Source organism: Chroicocephalus ridibundus, chromosome 6 (assembly GCF_963924245.1).
Source record: "Chroicocephalus ridibundus chromosome 6, bChrRid1.1, whole genome shotgun sequence".
NCBI classification, from domain to species: domain Eukaryota; kingdom Metazoa; phylum Chordata; class Aves; order Charadriiformes; family Laridae; genus Chroicocephalus; species Chroicocephalus ridibundus.
The window spans coordinates 76206154-76227683 of NC_086289.1; the positions used below are offsets into that span (position 1 = coordinate 76206154).

The following is a 21530-nucleotide window of genomic DNA, read 5'->3' on the forward strand; positions in this document are numbered from 1 at the left end:
ACAATAAATTGCCATGGGTTCTTCACAACACAGGGGGAAAGAGGTCTGCTGCCAGGGAGGCACTGGGAACAGAGACAGGGATGCAGCCGGGGCAAGGAAGAGAGAGCAGCCCCGGAAAAGCCAGAGCCAAGGCAGCAGACAGGGCAGAAAGCACCCTGGGGTGTCAAAAGCTGCAGAGCCCGTCCCACAAGCCCCAGGACAAGCCCAACGGCTCCTGCCCTCACAACCGTCTAACCAGCTCGTCTCGCACTTGGCTCAGCTTCCGCTCTGCTCCCCACACCTTCCCAGTGACTCGCCTTCCCAGGACACATCCCACTCCCCAAGGGCCACATCCCTGCTCTAGCAGCCACTGCCTGGGAGCACGGGGGAGGTGAGATGCTGGAAGAGGCCAGCATCACCGTACAACGCTCCACGCTCTAAGATATTAAGGCAAGACCAGGCAAATAGATCTGGTCAGAGGGAACTGGCTGCAGGCAGCTGTCAAACAGCAGTGAGGAGGAGAGGAGAGGGGGTGTTCCTGAGAAGGGGGACTGATGCTGCTTTCTTCTAACACTCCAGGGGCTGGGATTTCCTCCAGGGAAGGTTTTGATAACCACCCTGCACTTTTCCTGCCTCTTGCACTTGTCAGGAAATATTAACTTGGATCCAAGCCCCCATCTTTCCCTCTAGCTAAAATTAGTACCAAGTTCCTAAAATAGCCTCATCCCAGCCTGTCTGGCAGAAGCAGCAAAACAAGTGCCCCCCCCTCCACCCCAGCCCCCAAACCACCCACACACAAGGAAGACTCTCATGACGGAGAGAAAAAGAGATCATCAGCTCTGCATAAAGGTCTCCGAGACTGCTGTCACCTTTGTGCACAAGAGCTGGTAATGGTGCTAACTCCAGGCACATGTTCCCCACAGGGAGCCAGAGCAGCAGCGGGGTGCCCTGGTCAGATCAGATGCAGCTGCACCAGATCCATGTCACACACTGAGCAACTTGAGAAAGCCCCTGCAAGGAAAGCCAGCAACTGCGTGGATGCGTGGGCCACAAGGAAAAGCATGCCAGGTGAAGGAAAAGGAAAAAAAAAAAAAAAAAGAGGGGGGGGGGACAATGGCAAGTGTTCTGCGCTTCTGGGACTCCCCACAGAGCAGGTGAAAAGAAAAGGCAGCTGGAAAGGGATGGGCGGGAAGATGTCTCCAGCAGACACGGTGGCCGGACAGGCTGTTTTCCAAAGGGCCGGGTAACCGCTAGAGGGAGGGCAGCCAGCACTGGCCCTTTGTGTGGGAGCCCCGTGCCTGCGGGCAGGACCCCTGCCTGCGCCCACTCCCCAGCCAGCACCCGGCAGCACCTGCCGCCCCCCAGACAGCCACCTGACGGACCCCCAGCCGACGCCTCGCCATTTGGCACAGGGATAGAAGCACCACTAGGTCTGACCTAGCCTTATTTGCTGAGGATTTTCACTGTTTAGGGGCTATTTGGTGGCCTCTGGAAAAAGGCACTTGGGTCTCGGTTCTGCTCCTGGTGTAGATCCACACACCCCCATCAGCACAAACTGCAGCTCAGCAGGGGAAAAAGGGATGGCTAGTTACGGAGACAGAACACCCTTCTCCCCCCCAGAAAAAAAGAGGGTCCCCTTGGGGAAAGAGGGAGGCATGCAGGAAGGGGACAGCGCATGTGCGTGGCACGGCACAGAGGGAGAAGCTTGTCCTGCAGCTGCCCAGGCAGTACCTTCAGTCTTCAGGGCAGCCAAATCCAGTCCGCTTCACCAGCACTAAAGTCACTTAAGCCCTTTGCGCCAGTCACCGCAGCAGGACTTTCCTTGGAAAGCTGACCCTGCCATAGGGGCACATGGGTTACGCTGAGGACAGGCTGGGACCACCACCTCTGCCAGGCTTCAGCGACCGTGAGCTCTCCACAAAGGCATCCCACACCGTCCCTGGCATAGGGGACCCAGCACCACGCAGCCCCCACTCCAGCCGAGGGACCGGACGGAGCGTGGTGATCCAGCTCATCAGCTTCATCAGCAGTCAGCACTTCGACAGCAGGGAGCAGTCCCTGTGCCTTACTTGGCACTATGGAACCCAGCGGTGGCTTTCAGAGAGGGCAGAAACAGGCAGCGAGATACCGCAGCAAGGGGCTTGCTTACCCACGACACCACCCGGCCATTGAAGCAGGGAAGCTTGGCATTGTCATCTGAGATTTCTTCTTTCACCACCCTGCAGAGGGGAGAGGAGGCAGTCAGAGATGGGTCTGGGATTTCAGAGGGAAAGGAGACTTTCCCAGGCGGGCGTTTGTACCCAGCACCAGGCAGCCCAGGCTCGGGGACGGGGCAGGGAGAGGATGGGCAGCTCCCTCCAGCTCCCCCTGCCCACAGTCAACGACAGGGCTGGAGGGGGGAAGAGAAGGGCAGAACAAGTTCTCCTGTGGGCACCAGCTGTTTTGCGCCCGGATTCACATTTTAATCAGTTCCCAAAAAAAATTCAGATGTGTATTTCCATCAGTTTGCTTATTTCTTAAGAAATTCACCAGTTCGCTTATTTCTAAAGAAATACATAATTTAAACCTCTTCATAATGATCTGAAAGAATCACAATCTATGCCAGAGATTTCTAACAGATGAAAGTGAAATACATTAAACTTGCTGCCTCCCAAATGTTACTGTTGATTTTTAATTATGTACATAATATTTCAACATCACTTCAAGCTTTATAGTTGTGCCACGATGTCATGTTCCTGCATTACACAGCTACATTATTATCAGTCTTCATACCGGAGGGAGCACTGATAATTTTTTTTTCCCCCGACATTAAAAACATCAGTTTTCTTTGGGAAGAAAATGTATTCTTTCTATTTTAAATATCACCGGGCACCTAAATACTCTTTCCACAACAATGTCACAATCAAAACAATTTGTAAATTCACCAGATTCAATTAATACCATCTTTGATAAATCAAATTTAATGGCAAAATAGGCTTTAACAAGCTCATTTTCTTTTCTACTCAATGACAACATTTTACGTGCTCTCATTTAGTACAAAGACATCTTACAACTAGTTTGTGATACTAATTTCCCCTTCCAAGCTATCTCTAAGGGAGCCTGACACATATTGTGCTTTAAAAAAATAACATAGCAACTAAACAGTGAATAAATTATGTTTTGGGGGAAAAGGAATCCAACAGAAAAAGAACAAAAGAACGAATGTGAAGCCAAGGGAATTATCTATTAAAAGAAGCTTGTAAGTAACTAAGCACACAGAGGTGTGATCCCATCAATAGCTCCGAAGGGTCCCCAGGCCAGTCCCCAGCTGATGGAGGATGGAAGCGGGTGCGAGCGTGGGGCGCGGAGCTGTGACCCATTGTCCAGACTGCCAGGTAGCCCGGGCACTGCCACGGAGCCGCAGCACACTGGGCCTGGAGAAAGGGCTACCCTGGGGTCCCAGCTGTGCTCGCCGGTGCGCTGACAGCTGCCAAACCACCACAGAGAATAGGACAGCAAGGCTCGCCAGCCCTCGCAAGGCATCAGCAAAAGGCAAACGAGCAGCGCTGCAGGACCAAAGCCCCGGGAGCAGGCTTGTTCCACCCCACCAGCCGCGCGGGTTCCTCCAGCGTCGCGCGCTCAGCAAAGGGCTGTCTCTCGGGGCAAAAGGCAGCACCTTGCCAGGTCTTTGCTGGCAGCTGGCACTCACAGTCCCTGCCCAAACCAGAGAGCCAGTAAAGGGCCTGGACAAACACTACCCATCCCCAGAAGGCGGAGATGAGGAGGTCACGGTTTGAGCAGTCTAATCCACTCCCAGGACGTGCCTTAATTCCTCTTGCACAGATGGAGAAGCAGGAAAAAGCAGGGAAGGAGCAGTGAGGATGGATTAAAACCCTGCTGGCTTCATGTTTCTTCATCATGCTCCGTGCCCGCCTCTGCCCAAATCCGCTGCAGCCCAGGGTAGTGTCAAACACAGGCAGCCTTCCCCAGGACCCATCCCCCTCGGTGCCCACCCCGCTTCCCAGTGCGGGCAAGTTGTTGTCTCCTCACTTGCAAGCACACACACACACGCACCCTGGCCTGGCTGCACCAGCATCCATTCATACTGTCGCCAGCAGCCTGGACTTCATCCAATTCCTAGAGAGAACTTCAGGCAGAGCCAATTTCCAGCACTGTGTGCTGCCTGCTCGGGGACACAGAGCCCTGCCTGTGGGCGACGGGACAGGGTGATATATTCACAGGGTCAAGGTGACCAACCACTAAGCACAAATGAACTATTCCACCGTCAGTGGGGACAGAGGAAACCAACCCCTGGGACCCGCCCTGCCCGCCCTCAGCTGCAATGCCCGATGGAGAACAAGGTCCCTCTGTCCCGGGAGCCGGTCCCTCGTCACTCCGATTACCCTGCTGCTGCCCCAGACGTCCCAGGGGTCAGCCTCCACCCCACCACAGTTTTCTCTCTCCCTCCCCAGCCACTACACTATTTATCATCCAGATGATAGAGCACAATGCGTTATATATTTAGGCTGCACAGAGCAAAAACTGATAGTGCTGGAGCCAGGCACATGCCGAGCAGGGGTATCTGTGCAGTCCTGCTCACGTCTGTCACCCCTTGTGCCCCGCATTCCTCCCAGCCCCGAGCTGCAGCCTTCCTCCCCCCTCACCACACTCCTCACACCAAGGCCACGCGTTCTCCTCAGGAGCCGCCAGCCGAGCAGCCTCTGGGGGAGCTGTGAGCGGTGCCACGTTTCTGCTCGGCGTCTGCGCGGGGAGGGAGCCATGAGATGTGGATGTGCTGGGAGGGAAAACCATCCCCTGGAAGCGTTAGGAAGAGCTGCCAGCTGACGGGGTCTGAGCTCGGGAATCACGAAAGACCAGACCCAGAAGGAGCTCAGGCTCTCTCAGCTCTCTAAAAGCCTTTCCTTTTGGCAGGAGCCAGCCACCACAGCCCAGGGAAGCCATCTACCCGAGTCTGATTTCAAAGGGACTGCTTTTAGTTTACTGTCCACCAGGGCAGCCCGGTTTCATGTTTTCCCGTGTTCAAACTCCTGCTGGGGGCTGGGCACAACATAGCCGAGAATGGCGGCCAGGGAGAGCCCCCTGCTACGGAGGGGCAGCCCGAGCCTTGCCCAGGCGAGCATGGCTCCGGCCCCTCGGCGGACAGTGGCCCAGTGGAACAGGCGCTGGCCAGGGCCCGCACGCTCACGGCCAGGCCTGCGGGCGCCCCACGCTCATCTGCCTTGGATTTTCCAACAAAGAGACCTGCGGGAGGGAGGGAGGAAGGAGGAGGGAGGAGGATGGAGGAGGAGGGAGGGGGTTACAGGGGAGGCAGCCGAGTGGGCGGATGATTCAGCCGCCATCCCCAGCGACACGGGGCCAAGCCGGGGGCGAGGAGGAGGGGATGGGACAGGGTGTGCGGAGGGGCTGCCATGGCCGACACAAGCTGCACATCTGCTCCACGCAGCCTGGGGAGGGGACGGGCAAGCCCGGCAGCGGGGAGAGAACCCGGCTCCATCCCTGCCCTCCCACTGGTGGACTCTCTCCCCAGGCTCCCAGCTTCCCTCCCGCTCCCAGGCCGGCTGCCTGGAACAAGGACGCACAGCAGACGAGGGACAGGCGGGCAGACACTGCCTTCTCCAGGGAGCCCCAGCCCGGCTCAGGAAATTAGAGGGTATTTTGTATCACAGAGTCATGTCCTAGGAATGAAGGGAAAGCGGGGAACAAGGAGAGAAAGGAGGCCATAAAACCCAAGGCTCGGAGACCCCGGGCTGCGCAGCTGCCCCGCTCCAGCCTCCCCGCTACCCCCGAGCCTCCAGCTGGGACGGGCTGCAGACACAAGGCAGTTTCGGGAGTTTCTATCTCCAGCCAGCTCTGGTCTCCCCTGAGCAGGATCTGCTAACCACAGCGGGGTCCCAGAGAAGAACGGGGATAGAGTAACACCAGCCCGGGGAAAGGAGAAATCCAAGAGACACTGACAAAGGCTGCGGCAGGGGGATTTGAGCCTCAGATGCAGCTGGAGCTCAGCAGCCATCGCCGCTCGCCTCTGGTGGTCCCGTTCCCCAACTCTTCTATCCAAGGGCTCGCAATGGGGAGGACACAGAGAGAAGCATCCACAGGACACGGCGGTGATCAGAAAAGCTGAATCTGGAGTCGGGGGGGTCAGTACCAAGAAGGGAGGTGAGTGAAGGGGACTCCTCAAGCATGTTAGACAGCTCGGCAACCAGGATGAAAGAGAGTCTTATTAGGGGAGGTGCAAAGATCAAGAAGACAATCGAGCAGCGATGATTTCACACTACCAAGATGAAAAGCTAGTAGAGCAGATGAAAAAAAAAGTAAGATCTTTTCCTTCACTTAGTTCAATTATTGAGAGGAGAGATCTTCACAGAACAGCAACACTTTTTCCATCACCACAAAGCCCAGAAATTCAATGTTAAACATAATCATCTATTACAACCCTCCCCCAAAAGTGCACAGATAAGGTAGCACCTTAACAGCCCCCACCTCCTACAGCCCACAGAACCATAAAAAAAAAAAAAAAACAAACCACAAACACAACAGAAACAAAAACCAGAAACAAAACAAACACCATCAGGAGATGTTTCTACACAATAGCACAAGCTTCAGGGATTTACACACCAGAAAGAAACGTGATCTCATTTTCAAGACCTTTAGTGCACACCCCTTAGGGCAGGGATGTCTTGTCTCCAAATGATTGTATAGATTAATAATGACGTGTAGCAAAAGGAAGCACCTTCATGTGCTACTATCCAAAGCGTGAGCATCTCCTACCTCTAGAGCAAAACCCTGCCCCTTCTGCAAGATCAAATGCTGGAGCCACAGGGATGAGCTCTGCAGCCATCTCACCAGAGAGAAAATTGGACAGGGCAATTCTCCAACAGAGCTGGAATTTCGGATGGGAAATACTCGCCTATGAGACTAAGCCCAGACATGACACGTGTGCTTCCCCTGGGGATATGACTCCCCCAGGGGCTACAGGCCCAACCAAAGAGTACACACGTGTATCGGCGAGACCTTGGGCTTTGCAGACAAATAGCATGGATCAAACAGGATAAGAGGATTTGAGTTGCCTGTCTCCATAAGTGAGGGTATTCTTCGGGTCTTCCTCGCTGTATTTTTACTTCTGGTGTGCAGAGGAGGAGTACACGTGGGGTGCAAACTGTACAGTGCACTGGGGTGAGAAGGGCTCTCTGAGCATAAAGAGAGACCATCACTCTCCCATCTAATTTCCCTCCCGAGCCCCCAGAGAGGGTATTCTCCACTGCTCCTCTGTGCTTTAGCACAGGGCAAAAAGGGACACACAGATTTGTGGGCAGTTTAGGGTGTCAGACCCTCCTCCCCAGAGGAGCTGCTGTGCTCCCGTCTGTCCCTGCACCCCATGTGAACGTGAGAGCCCCTGCAGCACTGTCTTCACCTGGGGTCTTTTTTAAGAATCAAGAAGCACAAACCAGCTGTCCTGCTAATACAACAATAAGAGAGCTCTGCATTCGAGCAGGAGAGGCCACCTCTGCTTTCCTAACACACCAAGGGATCTTCACAAGGATTCCTTGGGGAGCAGGTCACCCCATCTCAAGCTACTCCCCCCCTCTCCTCAGGAGCAGCGACACCGTGCCTATCAGCAAAAGCACAGGAACAGCCTCTTTCATTTTCAGGCTGTAATCTACAGCCTCCCTCAACCGTGCTCACCACTGCTGCCCCACAGCTTGCTGTGCTGTTCCCCCCACAGTCACCCAGGCAGGGGCTGAACAGACATCAAAGATGGCAACTGTTTTCCCCAAGAACCCCTGATCAACACGTTTTCGACCACTCCACTGGACAAACATCAGGACAACCACAGCCCCCCTGTCCAGGAGATGCCTGGCTCCAGCTGGACCCATGCTCAGTCCTACAGACATCACTGGGTGGGAGATGACAGAGGACAGGCCTCCTGTTCGTCTAGTCCAAAGACCGGAAAAGGAATGGCATTTAGGAACAAGCCACCCGACCTCGCAGGCCTGCCCAGGAGCAGCACTTATCAAAGCAAAGCTACAGACTTTGATTCCGAAGGGAGCGCAGGAGCCCTGGCGGCCCCTCCCGCCTTGATCTCCGGAGTGACCATCTGGCTGCAGCCCTGTCTCCAAACAAGCCCAACAGGCCTGTCCTCAACCAGAGCAGGAAACTGCACGGGGGCTGCAGGAGGCACCTCCACACTAATTAATCCCGCCCTGCCCAAGCCATACTTCCAACCCCCAGAAGGACATTTAGAGACATCATCAAAGGAAGCATTCTCCAGGCCCCCGAAGGTTCAGTGACACTTTCAGTCTCTTTGAATTGGAAATCAGGACAAACGGGAACTCCCAGCATAAGCCCAGCCAGGATCTTCACCCCGGTATCTCAGTTTCAGCTCCTCAACAACTCTAAGAGCTTGCATGGCCCAACACAAGGATACAAGTGCAAGGACTCATCATACGAAAGATCTGAGGTTAAACATCTGCAGAAATGACCCTCAGGGAACCAAGACATCCACAGACATAGCAGTGACCAAAAGCTGGTCTTGTATTCAAGGTGGGATAGGAAACAGGCCCAAAGACGTTTCAGCTGAACGGATACATGCATGTGAGACAGGGTAAAATCCTGACGCAGTTGCTATGGTTCGTATTAATGTTGAGAGACTGCAAATAAACCAGAGGAGGCTCGGTTTGCTGTGACACTCAGCTCCGTCTGGGTACAGATGGTGGGAAGAACCCACAGCGCAGAGCTCCAATACAGCAGCTCCTGCCAACGGAGAGAAAGGGACTGTGCAGAGAGGTGGAACAAGGGTTTACCCAGCTACTGCAGGTAGCAAAACATAAAGGGCACAACAACATCTTACCAAGAACTTCATGGAAGAGGTGTCCGGGACCCAGAATTGCATGCAATTCTCCACAGAAGTCACCCACCCCTCTCTAAGTTGGCTAGAAAAGCAACAGGCTCCCTTGCAGTCAGTGCCCAGGACTTCAGACTGGCTAAGACGACAGGAGGAGCTGTTAAGGGCTCCAAGGACTGCTGGGAGGACATCAGCACAGATGCAAGAGGAGAGGGAGAGGGGCACAACGTCCGGGAAGGCTGCGCATGCACCATGAGGAAGCTAGGACCAGGCCTGCCTTTTCTGGCCCTCAGCTGAGGGACGCCAAGTCAGTCCTGCTTTTTCTTAACAGCAGGCGAGGCTCCTGCCAAGAAATCGCTGCTGCTGTGGAATGTGCTGGGCCAGCAGTACAGCTCATTCCTGGAAAAGCATCAACTCAGCGGGAGAGCAAGGAGAGGAGAAAGGGGGAAAACGGGAAGAGGGGGAGGGTGGGAAACAAAGTCTGAAAGCTTGGACTTCCACACCTGGGCAAGCAGGGGAGCTGCCACAGAGCAGTCTGCTCGCCAGCACCCCCTTGTCCCGGGCTACCAGCACAGCAGCCGTACCCAGCACCAGCCCTCTGCTCTTGGAGCACCTTTCTGCTGGCCAGCCACCTCCAGAGCAGGTCTGGGAAGGCACAGACCAAGGCAGATGTCTGAGGAGAGGAGGAATGAGGTGTGCTTCCCTCATCATGTTAACAATTAATTTGTATATAATGACAGTTCTACACCAGATGACGACAAAACAGCCTCCACACATGTCCTGCCCTCAAGACACTGACCAGATCACGTTACTCTCTCTGCATAACTTTGCAAGAGTCTCCAGAGGAAACCAGCCCAACCTCCTACCCGGTGGGAAGGGGCCTAGATGACTGCACCTCCCCTTCTCATCCAGCTGGGCTACCATCAGCAACATTCCTGCTAACTGGGTCTATAAGACATACAGAGAACCCCTATAAAACCAACAGGGAGTTAATAAAGCTCAAAACTAAGTTCCACCACAAAACATTTGCCAAAGACAATGAGAAGGAATCATGCAAAGAAGAGCCTTCCAGAGACACAACAGCTGCACGGTGGCAAAGAAAGAACTTTGTCCTGGATCCCAGTCTATCGCAGCACTCTGAGAAAAAGGGCAAACAGTGATCCTACGTCCCTCTGGTCTCAAGATGCAGGAGGCAGCAGACAGCATGAGGGGTCTGACCACTCATAAGAACCATTTCTGACCATCGCTAGGACAGGGACACGTCTTCTATTTCTTCCTTACCTTTGGGCCCTGGATAATTTTTGGCGCAACCTGAACTATTCACTTCATTCTCAGGAAATTGTCAGCAAGCCAGGAAGAACTTGGAGAAAACCAACAGTATAAATGATCAGCCCCTACATAGGTCTGCTAGTAGAAAAACCCAATCAAAGGTAGAGAAAGGCTGGCTGTTTCATCTGGTCTCCCGCTTTTGATGGTGTCAGTGCAGGGGACGGTACAAGAAATTCCCTGTACAGAGGGACAGCAAATAGAGCATATTTTAGTAGCCTTTTGTATACTTCATTTATTTTGGATCATACCAGTTATCTTCACCAAACTCCTTTCAAGACACAGGGCCAAGCCCTTGAACAATAAAACAACCAATCTCATACCAAGCATCCTTTACCAGGCCAGCCAAGCTTGCCGTCCAGCCATCACCCAGCAAACGAGCAAATACAATTGCTGGAAGAAAGAGACAAGAAAGATGCTGCAGTCCTAACCAAACCAAGCATGTGCTGGTACACTACTCACTCAACTAGAGGTCCCAAAAGCAGACAAGAGGCATAAAGCAGGAGCCAATCAATTACTGTAAATTAAAAGGAATCTGATTAGCCAAGAAGCAGGGAAAACGTGAGCTGTCTCCACCATGCTGCTGGTTTACTCTCAGCAACAAAAATACTCACTTCTTTTTCCTTCCTTTGTGAAAGGCCTGGCCCACAAGACTCCTCTTGACACCTGATGGATGTTCCACTGGACAAAGCGATATTTAGGCAGTCAGGAGACCATCACCTGCCTAGGACTCCTCCAAAGGAGTGTCACGGGGAGAAGGCCATGGTCTTGATCTGGAAGGAGGGCATTTTCTGCAAGCAGCCAAGCTTTTCTGTTTCAGCAGCCTGCCTATAAGCGATGACTGGCATTAGTCCATAGTCTGCGTGAGGTGCTGTGTACAGAACTGAGTCCAGATCCTGCCAGGACTCACCTCTACGCCAGGGCTCAGCAGCCTTTCCAACAAGAGGGTAAGTTTCCCCAAGATTTAGAAGAGGATGGTGCTTTGGATTGCTACAGCGACATACCCCACTTCTGCAGGACCAAATCCAACTCAGAGCTGCTGCCTTTCTCTGAGACTGTGAGCTCCCGGGCCTGACCCTGCCACATACCATTCAAAACCTTCCCACCTGCCACCTCCGACAACTGCACCCAAGGCTGGATAACAGTCAATGACCTCCAGAAGTCGCCATCACACATGATGTGAAACGTTCCTCTTGTGGGGGGTCTCAAAACCGCAGCTGCCAACTCCCAGGTCCTTCAAGGATGAATAAGTGCAGTGGAAGGCAGCACAACCTGCCTGCAGTCTGTAAGTAACCTACAAGCTCAGTAACTGGTCACTCTACACATAATTATTCCGAACACCAGCCCAGAAAGACTCGTCACACATTATTACTGCAACACGGCAATTTCCCATGTCTGTGACTCTAAGTCAAGTTACAACAGGACCCTGATTTTGAGCCTCCTAATTACCTGTGAAACTGGTATCAAAATCCCACAAAGCATCTCTCCTTTAGTCACACATAAAGTCACCACGAACGCATAACAGATAACACAGACAGACAGTCCCCGCCTCGAGTCTCCACACCTCACTGCATGGGAAAGTGCGTGTGCCATGCAACTGCCCGCCTGAGCGCAGGTACCAACCGCACCAAAGGTAACATCGTATGAAGGCACCAAAAGATTTTTAAAGTGTCCCACATTGGCATTATCCGCACATCAAAGAAGACTGCAGCATTAGGCTGCCGTATTTCTGGGGGGGAATAATTCAGAAGCACAGACACGTGCCACGTGAGTCTGACCCAGCTCAGACACATCAGACTCAGCACGCACACCCTGTATAGACGTTTCATACCTCTGCAGTAAGTTGGAGCTGCCCCAGGGAAACCCAGACAGAGTGTACCCCAGCTGAAGCAGGTGTTGCCACCCCAAAACTCCTCTGCCACTTCCAGGATGCCTGGGCAGGGAATAATCTTAAGAGTTTTCCCAAAGTAACACACCTTTTGGCCCCAGCTGAAACAAAAGATTTTCACTCTGGAAGGAAAATCCATCTCAAGGAGCCCTTCAGGATCTAGAGGTGCATTTACCAGCTCCAGGTCTAAGACAACTGGGAGGTCTGCCATAAGGGAACTCCACTGTGCAGCTACATCCATGAAAATCCACACTCCTCATAGCTACAATAGCCACTAAGAAAAAATTCAAATGAACACCGTGTAAAGGCAAAACTTACGTGCATTAAGGCCCTATATGGGCTTCCAGTATAGCAGAGCCTCAGCTGGGCCCACAGGCAAGTCTCTCTGTGAATGGCACCAAAATACTGGTTGAGCTAGGCAGGGCTGAATGAACTGGGCCAGCTCGTTAGCCATATGCAAACAGAAATACAGAGTTTGCATATCCATCACAGCTTCTGGAAAAAGCTTCAGTTTGAGAAGCTGCTGCGCCCTGGGGACAACCCAGCAGCAGCCTTCTCCTGCCCCTGCCCTGCTGATCCCGGCCACAAAGCCAGGTTTGTCACCGCACTTCTGATACCACCCTGGTTGTCAACAACGTGGGCATGGCAGAGTGCAGCGTACAGGGGACAACCAATTTGCTCGCAGACAGCGAGACAAAAAGTCCACGAATCTCAAGCAGGTCAGAGCAACGCTGAGGGAAAAAGGTGAAGCCCAGCAAGTGGTCAGGCCAACGTGCTGGTACCAGCTTCCCCACCACGATAACCCACGCAGAGCCAGAGCTCCCAAAACACAGACCCCTCTGGAAGACCCTCAGTGTCCTCAGACCAGCCTGCACACGGCAGGAGCTGCCAGCCATCAGAAAACAAGGAAAAGCCTGCAATAGCCTCTGTTACCCAGACCCTGGATTCCCAGCCTATCACGGAGACAGCTGCCAGCAATCAGAGGGGCCACGTAGCAAATAAATTCCTCTCCAAACCCTAGGGGCAGGTCAAAAACCAGCAGAGGAAAGACCTTCCCACACAGCAGCCGGTGCCAGCTCTCCCAGAAAGAGATCTCTGCTCCAAGTCATGCGAGGAAGCCTTCCCCCTCTCAGCTCACATCCTCAGCCAGGACCAGAAGGATGGACTCCCACTGCAGTGATTCAGTCTCCGCTCGCTGTTTCTTCTTTTCCTCCAGTTTTCGCAAAATATAAAATTTTAGCCAACAATACACACAGACAGATGGCCCAGTGAGGGGATAACCAACATGCAGGACTTAGTGGAGCAGGGTACCCAAACGCTGCTTCTGCTGCCTTCAATAGCTAGTTGTGGCTGGAAAAACAATGCCTCTGGCACGTCTCCTTTAACAAATAACTGATACAACCACCACCACAGCCCCAACCCTCCACTGCGATACAGGATTACACAGCACAGGAAGGCCAGCGCCAGGCAACTCTGCCTGCCAAAGCCTCTGGAGAATTCCAGCCCATTCCTGGATGGGCTTAATATTTGTGCTACAGGAGCAACAACACAACAATGGAAACAAGTGAAACCAAGAGCTTCAGGGGCTTTCAGGGGCTCAGGGAGACACTAATACTTCAGCTCTGCAAGCTAATGCAGTTCTTGGAGACAGTGATAATCACAGCCCAAGTGCTCACATACTCTCCTAAGGCCACCATGGCATTACATAGATAAGCATCCAGACAAAGCAGGCAAAGTCACAGAGATTAGAATAATTCCCGGATTTGTACCTTACTTCAACGCCTTCCAAAAAGCCTTCACAAAAGGATTTAGTCCAAAAATTTCCAACAACAGCCACCGGCAAGATTAAGTTTTACTTAACTTGCCAGCTGCTGCCTAACAAGCCAGCACCACCGGGACAAACACTAACACAGCCACATGGTGCCACATCCTCCTTCTGGAAAACCACCATCCATCCAGCACAGGTCAGAAGGGCAGGCTCTGAATAACAAACAAGGGATGGAGAGAGGAGGAAATCAATAGGAAACACCAAAAACACACAGCCCTGACTGCTGCCTCATCAGATGTGCAGCACGACGCAAAGCTGGTGCGACAACATGAAGGCAATTTCCTGCAGGCGCAGCCTCTGCTGTGCTCTGCAAGCCCAGCTCTCCTTCATCGGCTTTTACACAGATCAAATATCCTAAACCACAACATTGTTATACCTATTTGGATGCAGTCAAGGGTGGAGGAGTAGCACTTCATTACCGCAGATACCCCCAGCTCAACAGTTCAGCAACTGCCATGCAGACACGCAAGAGGCTTCCCACCACTATAAGTCCCACGAGCTCAAAAAGGACTTGAGGAATTTTAACTATGCTCCCTACACCTCTACATATATTGCCTTCAAGACTAGAGGGAGGGCCTGATGCCCACCCTGAGAGAGGACTGAAGCCAAACACACCTGTCCTGCAGAAAAGCTGCAGGGGAAACCAGATTTTCTCTGCTTATATTCACAGAGCCCTTCTTCCCTGAGCATCCCCAAACACGTACTGGCGGGTAACTACCTCCACCTTCAAGAGTTCAGGCCACAGGGCTACAGGCCCAGATGTCTCTGCCTGCTGGGAGACCGGGTGAGGAAATCACAGGTGAAGGAGGCCAGGAGCACACTGGAGAAGCGAGACTTACTGAAGGCTCAGTGCTCCAAGCGCACAGGCCTTGGGCTCGTGGGCCATCTGCCTCCATCTTACAGCACCTTCCTTCATGGAGCTCAATACAACACGCTGCCTCCCCAGCTGCCCGTCCTGCCCTCACCAGAGCCACGTAGGGAGGAACATCACTCCTTATGCCACCACCCAGAAGATCCGGTTCCCACTCTGCGGGGGAGCCAAGGTCTGGGATTTAGCAATGGCCAAGTTCTAGATGAAACTCTAAGAAGTTGTATTTCAGCAGGAACCAGAAGACTGAGCAGTGGGGCCACCACTATCATCCCGTAACAACGAACAACACTCAGGTCATGACTCAGATTATGGTGGTTTATGAGCCATTTCTAATAGCGTTTGGCCTTGACCTCAGAGATTGAACCATGTTGGAGCACAGCTGCACCACAGACAGTCGAGGTGCACGGATTTACTTCACGGCAATTTCTGAGATGCCGAGGTAGGTTTTTGTTCTGTGCAGGACGTTGGAGGACCAGAGTCCTCCAGATGATTTCAAAACATAGAACTGCATCAAAACAGCTGCGTTCTCATGGATGAGCAAAGGTTCCTTGACCTTTCTTTTTCTGTCAGAGTTGACAAGACAGGCTTAAAATTAAGAAACAGTCCCATCAAAAAGATAATTGAAAACAATACCTCTCCAAGAAAAATGCTGGCTTCAACATAACACCATATTTCAGGAGAAAATACATCCAGTCAAAAAAAAAAAATTCTGACCAGCTCTAGCTGCAAAAAAAGTTCAATAGCTGTTGTAAAGCTTCATTGTTTGCATAGTACAGACAAGGCCTTAGGGAAATTGGTCTGCAGCCCGATTTGGCTAACTTGGCTTTCCGAACGCCACCTCTGGGCACAGAAACCAGGCTACGACTGCCATCCAACGTGGCCTTCGGAGCACAGCTCCAACCACAACAGAGTCGGACACCTATGGAGTTGGTAATAGCTGGGTCTGAACAGCAGGATGCACGCTGCCAGGCGCAGACAATACAACCCAGGGAAGGAGTGAATACCATCAACTAACCCTCTCCATCTGCACCCCAGCCCTGGCACCGCTGTGCCCCCCCCCTCCACCACCACCACCCTTGGAAACACCTCCAGCAGCAGCTACAGCCAGGACCAGCTCCAGTGTCGATGGGCCACCCCCCAGCACAGGCAGCATTACAGGAACTTCCCACCACAAGCGCAGACAGTGGTTAGCAGCTCTCTGCCAAATCCTCGGCAGCCGAAGAGACAGAGGCACAGGCTGCAGTAACCCACATGCAAAATGTCCAAAAAATAACCTCCAGCGGAACCTAGCTACCCAGGGCAGCACATCTCACGTGAGCAGGCAGGGAACCACACATCCTCTGGAGCAGGGAGCACAAGAGATGGGATGCTGTGGCTTCTCACATGGCTAAGTGCTGCCCTTGGCACAGAAAGGACACAAACTGGCCAGAAGATGAAGAAAAGTTGACAGCCACCTCACAGACAGGCCAATGCTGTCACTCGGGCAGAAGTACCGCAAAGGATGTGAGCGTGCAAGGGAGTCAGATGCAGTTTTGGAGGCCCATTTGCTCACAGACCTCTTGCCAACCTCTTCCTCCATGAAAATCCATGCTGACATGGAAGCACTCTCCACCAGGGGCATGAGGAACAGGCAAAGGTCTTCTGCAGACAGCAAAGTTTCCAGCTCAAAATTTAAAAAATAAAGTTCCAAAAATCAAAATAAAACAACTCCCCCAACTCACGCTACAAAGAGCTGGCAGGAGAGGCAGGGGCACCACGCCAGCGGCTCACCACTGCTTAGGGACTGACACCACTTATTAAGTCTAGGATCCCTTCCCCAGCTCCAAACGCTTCCAGCCAGAAGGACAGTCACTGCTGGCATCAATTTCAAAAAGATCCTGCAATAAAAATAAATCACTCAGCCTTTCAGTGAGCGTCAACGCGCTTCCCCATGCACATGTGCAGGAGATGAGGTCGCCAAATATTAATGGCATCTGACCCCAGCACTGGGAATTCCATCAGCGCCCGCTTTGTTCTGCCTCCAGAGCATTGCCCTAATCGCTGCCTTGTACCCAGCTTTGGAGAGCAGGTGATAATTAAGCAGGTCTGGATTAGATACCAGGCTACTGATTAGTTGGATACCAATTTTCACTCAACAGTCAAGACCTAGGAATCACTCACCACAGCTCTGAAGTTAAAATTAGAATCAAGACCTGGAAGAGAGAGAAAGCAGCAGCGGTGGGAGGAGCAGCACCATCCCACCACCGTACCTCAAATCGCTGATGTCCTCCCGGCAATGGAGAACAAGTAGGTGAGATGGGGAGGGAGGGGTGGTCCCCTTGCAGGAGAAGACCACCTTTCTGCTCTCCAGCCTGGAAGAGGAGAGGTGGCTGAGAGGAGATAAGCAAAACTATCACTCAAGTGCTTTCTCCACACGCAGAAGAAATTCAAACTTCCAGGCACTCCAGAATTTATGGAAAGACGAGACGGAACTTCAGGCCAGGTGATAAGGACCTACCTGAATGCACAAGTTTCACTCACATAACTGAAACTACTCTGAAAATTTTAATTTAAACTTTAGCATGCCCCTGTGGGAACACCTTTCAATTGATAGAAAATGAGCAGCATCAGTTACAAGCAAAAAATGAGTCAAAAGAAACCACACTTCAACTGATATAAGAATATCCTCAGAGTTGTAGCAGTCACCCGGTCAGACAAAAAGTCTAACCTGTAGTTCAGCTGGGGCAAACATGGACACAGTCCAGCTGGTGAGAAGATCCACGCTGCCCAGAGACAGGTACCTTTCTCACAATGGACTTGGGCAGGAGGCAACACTTTCCACATCACTGAAGCCCACATCCCAGCAAACTATAAACTACCACAGACCACCAGCACAGTTGTTCCTTTCCCAACGCACAGGCCCCCAGGAGAACTTACAGTACTGTTCTTGCAGCACCTCTATAGAACTGAGAGCTCTGTCATGTTAAGACCCACACATGTGTTTGCCCAAGAAGCTCAAAGTGTCAAGTGGACAAGGCAAGGCACGGCACAGGAGCACTGTTACTACTTCCACTTCACAGATTAGGAACAAAAAAGACAGAGAGTAAAAAGTTGGCTCAAAACTTTATGAAAAACTCGTGCATGGCTTGATAGAGAGAGATCTCACAGCGGCCATAGCACTGCACTGATCTAAAGCGCTCTCCTGCTGACCAGCACACCAGTCTTACCTGTAAAATGCTGAATAAAAAGACTCAAGCTGTAGATTAAAGAAAAAATAAAAAATCCTTCCTTCTCCAATGAGGGCAAGGTTAGCAGGCTCAGGGTAGTTCCACACTTCACAGCAAGGCACATCCACACAAGCTATCTCAGCCCCAAGAAGAGTGTACCACATCTATGCACCATCTATACTTCTACCGACAGTCTGGTTAGCTCCCCCACGTCTCCAGCTCTGGGGTTAGCAATACACAAAGCCAACAAAGGCGCAAATATCTGCACCTGTATCACTGCTCTGCACCACTGCGCTCAGGGTGGATTCTCTGTTCGTGGCTGTAGCCCACTACATGCTGCGTAGACCAGGCAACAAAACCCTCCAGCCTTCCTGCTGCTCACAGCTCCTCTCCCCAGGATTGGATGCATGAAATCTTCTCATTTTCCTCCTTCCCACCTAGAGGTGACACCATTCTGGGGTATTCTTAATCTGGAGCCGAGTGCTTTGACTAGGATTAGCTCCTGGCATAGCCCGACAACTCCACAGCCACCCAGGGGAGCCTCCGTTCACATTTCCAAGGAGATGTAAACACTGAAGCTGCTCCATCACCGCCCTGATTCTCAGAGCAAACAAATATTAACAAGATAAACAAAAGAACGAAAAATCCCACACACCAAGACTGTGGCTGCAACACTGCCTTGGGGATGGGGTGAGCTGAAGGGAATGCCAGGCTGGAGATCCACAGCCTGGAAAGACGAGGAAGAGGGAGAAACAGAATCAGTCTGGGCAACAAACGTGAGAGGAAGCATTGGACCACGTCTTGCTCCAGCTGACCCTGGAAGGTGAGATGTCTCTGTTCCCAGTAAGAGATGACAGAACTTAGTCTTATGCCACAAGGATCCTGCGAAAGGTCTGATTGATGATGAAAAGCACGAGCCATCGGATCTGCAGGCCTCCTCTTAGTTGATCAGCTGCCATAAGGCCACCCACTGTTAATAGCTCGTCTCTTTCAGGAAGGGGCTTTACCCTGAGTGCTGCTTCTGGACGCGGCCCAACTGACCAAAACCAGCCAAGCTCACAAACTGTCAGCACGAGCCCTGCCATCCCCCGGGCTGGGCAGAGGGCATCGTGAGGGAAGGGGCCGAGAGGGATACACGTGTGAGAGTGCAACGCCCTTCCTTGACACGCAGCTTCTGAATACAGCTATCGTTAATCTCCTCCTGATTTTCACTAATTGCCCATGCGCTTACAAGCAGTCAAGCAGCTGATGTGCCTCCTGTCCGTCTGTCCCTGTCTTTCCCTGCAGGCTTGCTCTCTCCTGGATGCCAATTATCAGGGATCGTGAAATATTTCAGTTGGACTTGATGATCTTAAAGCTCTTTTCCAACCTAAATGATTCTACGATTCTATTTCGAGTGGTGCCGGGGGGCCCCCAGGGCTACTCAGAGACGAAGCTGCAGATGGACTGCTCTGGCTGTTCCCCCCCCTGCTCCAGCCAACCACCACCATGTTCTTCAGCTCTCTGGAAAGGAGCAAAGACAGTTTTCCTGATGGGGCATCCATAGGGGCACCACAGGAGGCTTTCTCCCCTCTGTTCCACACAAGGCCTCGTCACGTGCTGCTCCAACTGCACAACTCATCACGCAGGACTTCGCCCAGGACCAGGCTGCCCACATGCAGCCTCCAACCCCTCTGGGCTGTACCTTCCCTTCCAGAGAGGTTCATTCTTCCCAGGAGAATTAGCTGAACTGGTCCCAACAAAAATCTCATCCCATGCATTTCTGGCGGAACTAAACTCGCCGTGTCTTCCCAAGTGATCTTCCCCTCTCCCTGCTCGCATCCACAACTCCCTATGCTGCTTCACCGTGGAGTTTCATTAATCTACCATCTGCCTCCTCTTGTGGAGCCTTAAAGAAACAGAGGAGGATGAAAAGGCACAGCACAGAACTTTGCTGCCACCAGACCCCTCTTCCCAACGCAAGACACTGCTATTTATTACTAAACTTTGTTTATAGTTACGCAGACACTCTCCCACCCACACGGCAATGTTTCATTCAAGACAAGTTTGAATTCACTTCAAGAACAACATTTCAAAGGATCCCAAAGCATTTGTTTACAAACAGCAGGCACAGAGAATTTGCTTCTCCCATCAATGAACATAGTCCCCTCTGAGACAGGGAGAGGCAGCTGTTTCGTAGCACCCAACACAACTCAACAGCTGAGGGACAGGAAATGATCCGCAGACAACTGATATTGCTGAGGAAATTTATGGAAAATGAGGGCTGGAGACGGCTATTTGCCTGTAAAGAACGGGGAAGCTTCTGAGCACTCAAGCTCTCCACTGGGTCAGGAGGAATTTAGGGAGGCGAAACGTCCCAGACTGTGGTCAAAGAAGTGACTCCAAATTTCAAGCCTCATCTGAAAGCTGGCACCTCCCGAGCTAACGGGAACCTGGGCACAGGCATAATTTGGCTGCAGAGGGGAGAGCACCTCCTGCCGAGGCAGCCACACCGATCTCCATCCAAGCCCCGAACAGGCCCAGCCCTGTTCAACGTAGGGTATGAGCCAAGATCACAGCCTAGGGAGGCATCTGGCGCAATAAGAAGACACTAGGAAGACTATAAAACTTAAAGCTTTTTGCAGTCCCAGCCTCCATACACAAGACTTACTGTAAACACCAAATCTTTAGAAGGGGGAAAAGAACCCAGAGGAAGGAGACTCATGCAACTCTTTCAAATACCAAAGGGCTAGGAATGGTAACGGGTCACACGTTGTGGAAGCCAAGAGAAGCTACATTCCCAGGACGGAAACAGAGGTCCTCAAAAAGGCTAGAGGAGAGTCAGATGTAGGAAGACTCTGGACAAAACAGAGGGAGGACAAAGGGTCTCGCAGGGAGTTGGCCTCATGTGATACTTGCTCCCCAGAACAGTCACCGATTCTATGAAGGCAGGAGACAGCAGGGGCTCCCCAGAAGATTAGTCAGTACAACCATCCAAACAAGGGACAGAATATACCTCCTCGCCTCCAAACAGCCACATGTGATGGAAGGAACCAAAGGGTAACACAAAAGAAGCGATGAAAATACCGGCGCTGGGAGAGAGCTGCCCTGCAGGAGATGGGATGCGAGGCCAGGCTCCACCTCTCCTCTATACAAACCCGTGCCCACCCAGAGACCAGGCACGGGACATCTTACCCTGAGGACCGGACACGCAGAGGGGTACAGCAGGTCCGGTGCACAGCCCTGGCCCAGAGACGGGCAGCACGTGGAGAGCTCTCACTCCTTCTCCACCGAGGCAGGGGAGGAGAACACGGGTCCCCGTTACCCATTCCTCCCGAAGACGAGATGCAGAGCACAAAGCTGCCAAAATGGATGGTCCTCCCCAAAATGGATGGTAGGAGAACTAAACTGTCCCCGGACCCAGTCCCTCGGAAGGGCTGATGGACGGGGCCGTGCCCCCGCACCCTGCCGGCGGGGGTAACACGGGGCACCCTCCCCAGGCAGCCCCATGGGGGATGCCCAGGCCCTTCAGGTGGGAGGTGACGATCCCGAGGAGGACAGGCGGGGGTCGCCCGCCCGCCCCGGGCGGCTGCGCCGGGAGATGCCCCTGG

General features: G+C 52.5%; 1 protein-coding gene across 14 annotated transcripts in view; it reads right to left on the reverse strand.

The window, feature by feature from the left end:
- Positions 1-21530, reverse strand: part of DVL3 (dishevelled segment polarity protein 3) — a 35315-nt gene that overhangs the window by 13250 nt on the left and 535 nt on the right. For 13 of the 14 annotated variants that reach the window (XM_063338297.1, XM_063338292.1, XM_063338299.1 and 10 more), the window contains exon 2: positions 2129-2198. In XM_063338297.1, coding sequence (XP_063194367.1) covers positions 2129-2198 — 70 coding nt within the window. Of the gene's footprint in view, positions 1-1710; positions 1816-2128; positions 2199-21530 lie in introns of those variants that run through there. The other variant, XM_063338301.1, reaches the window with a different exon arrangement.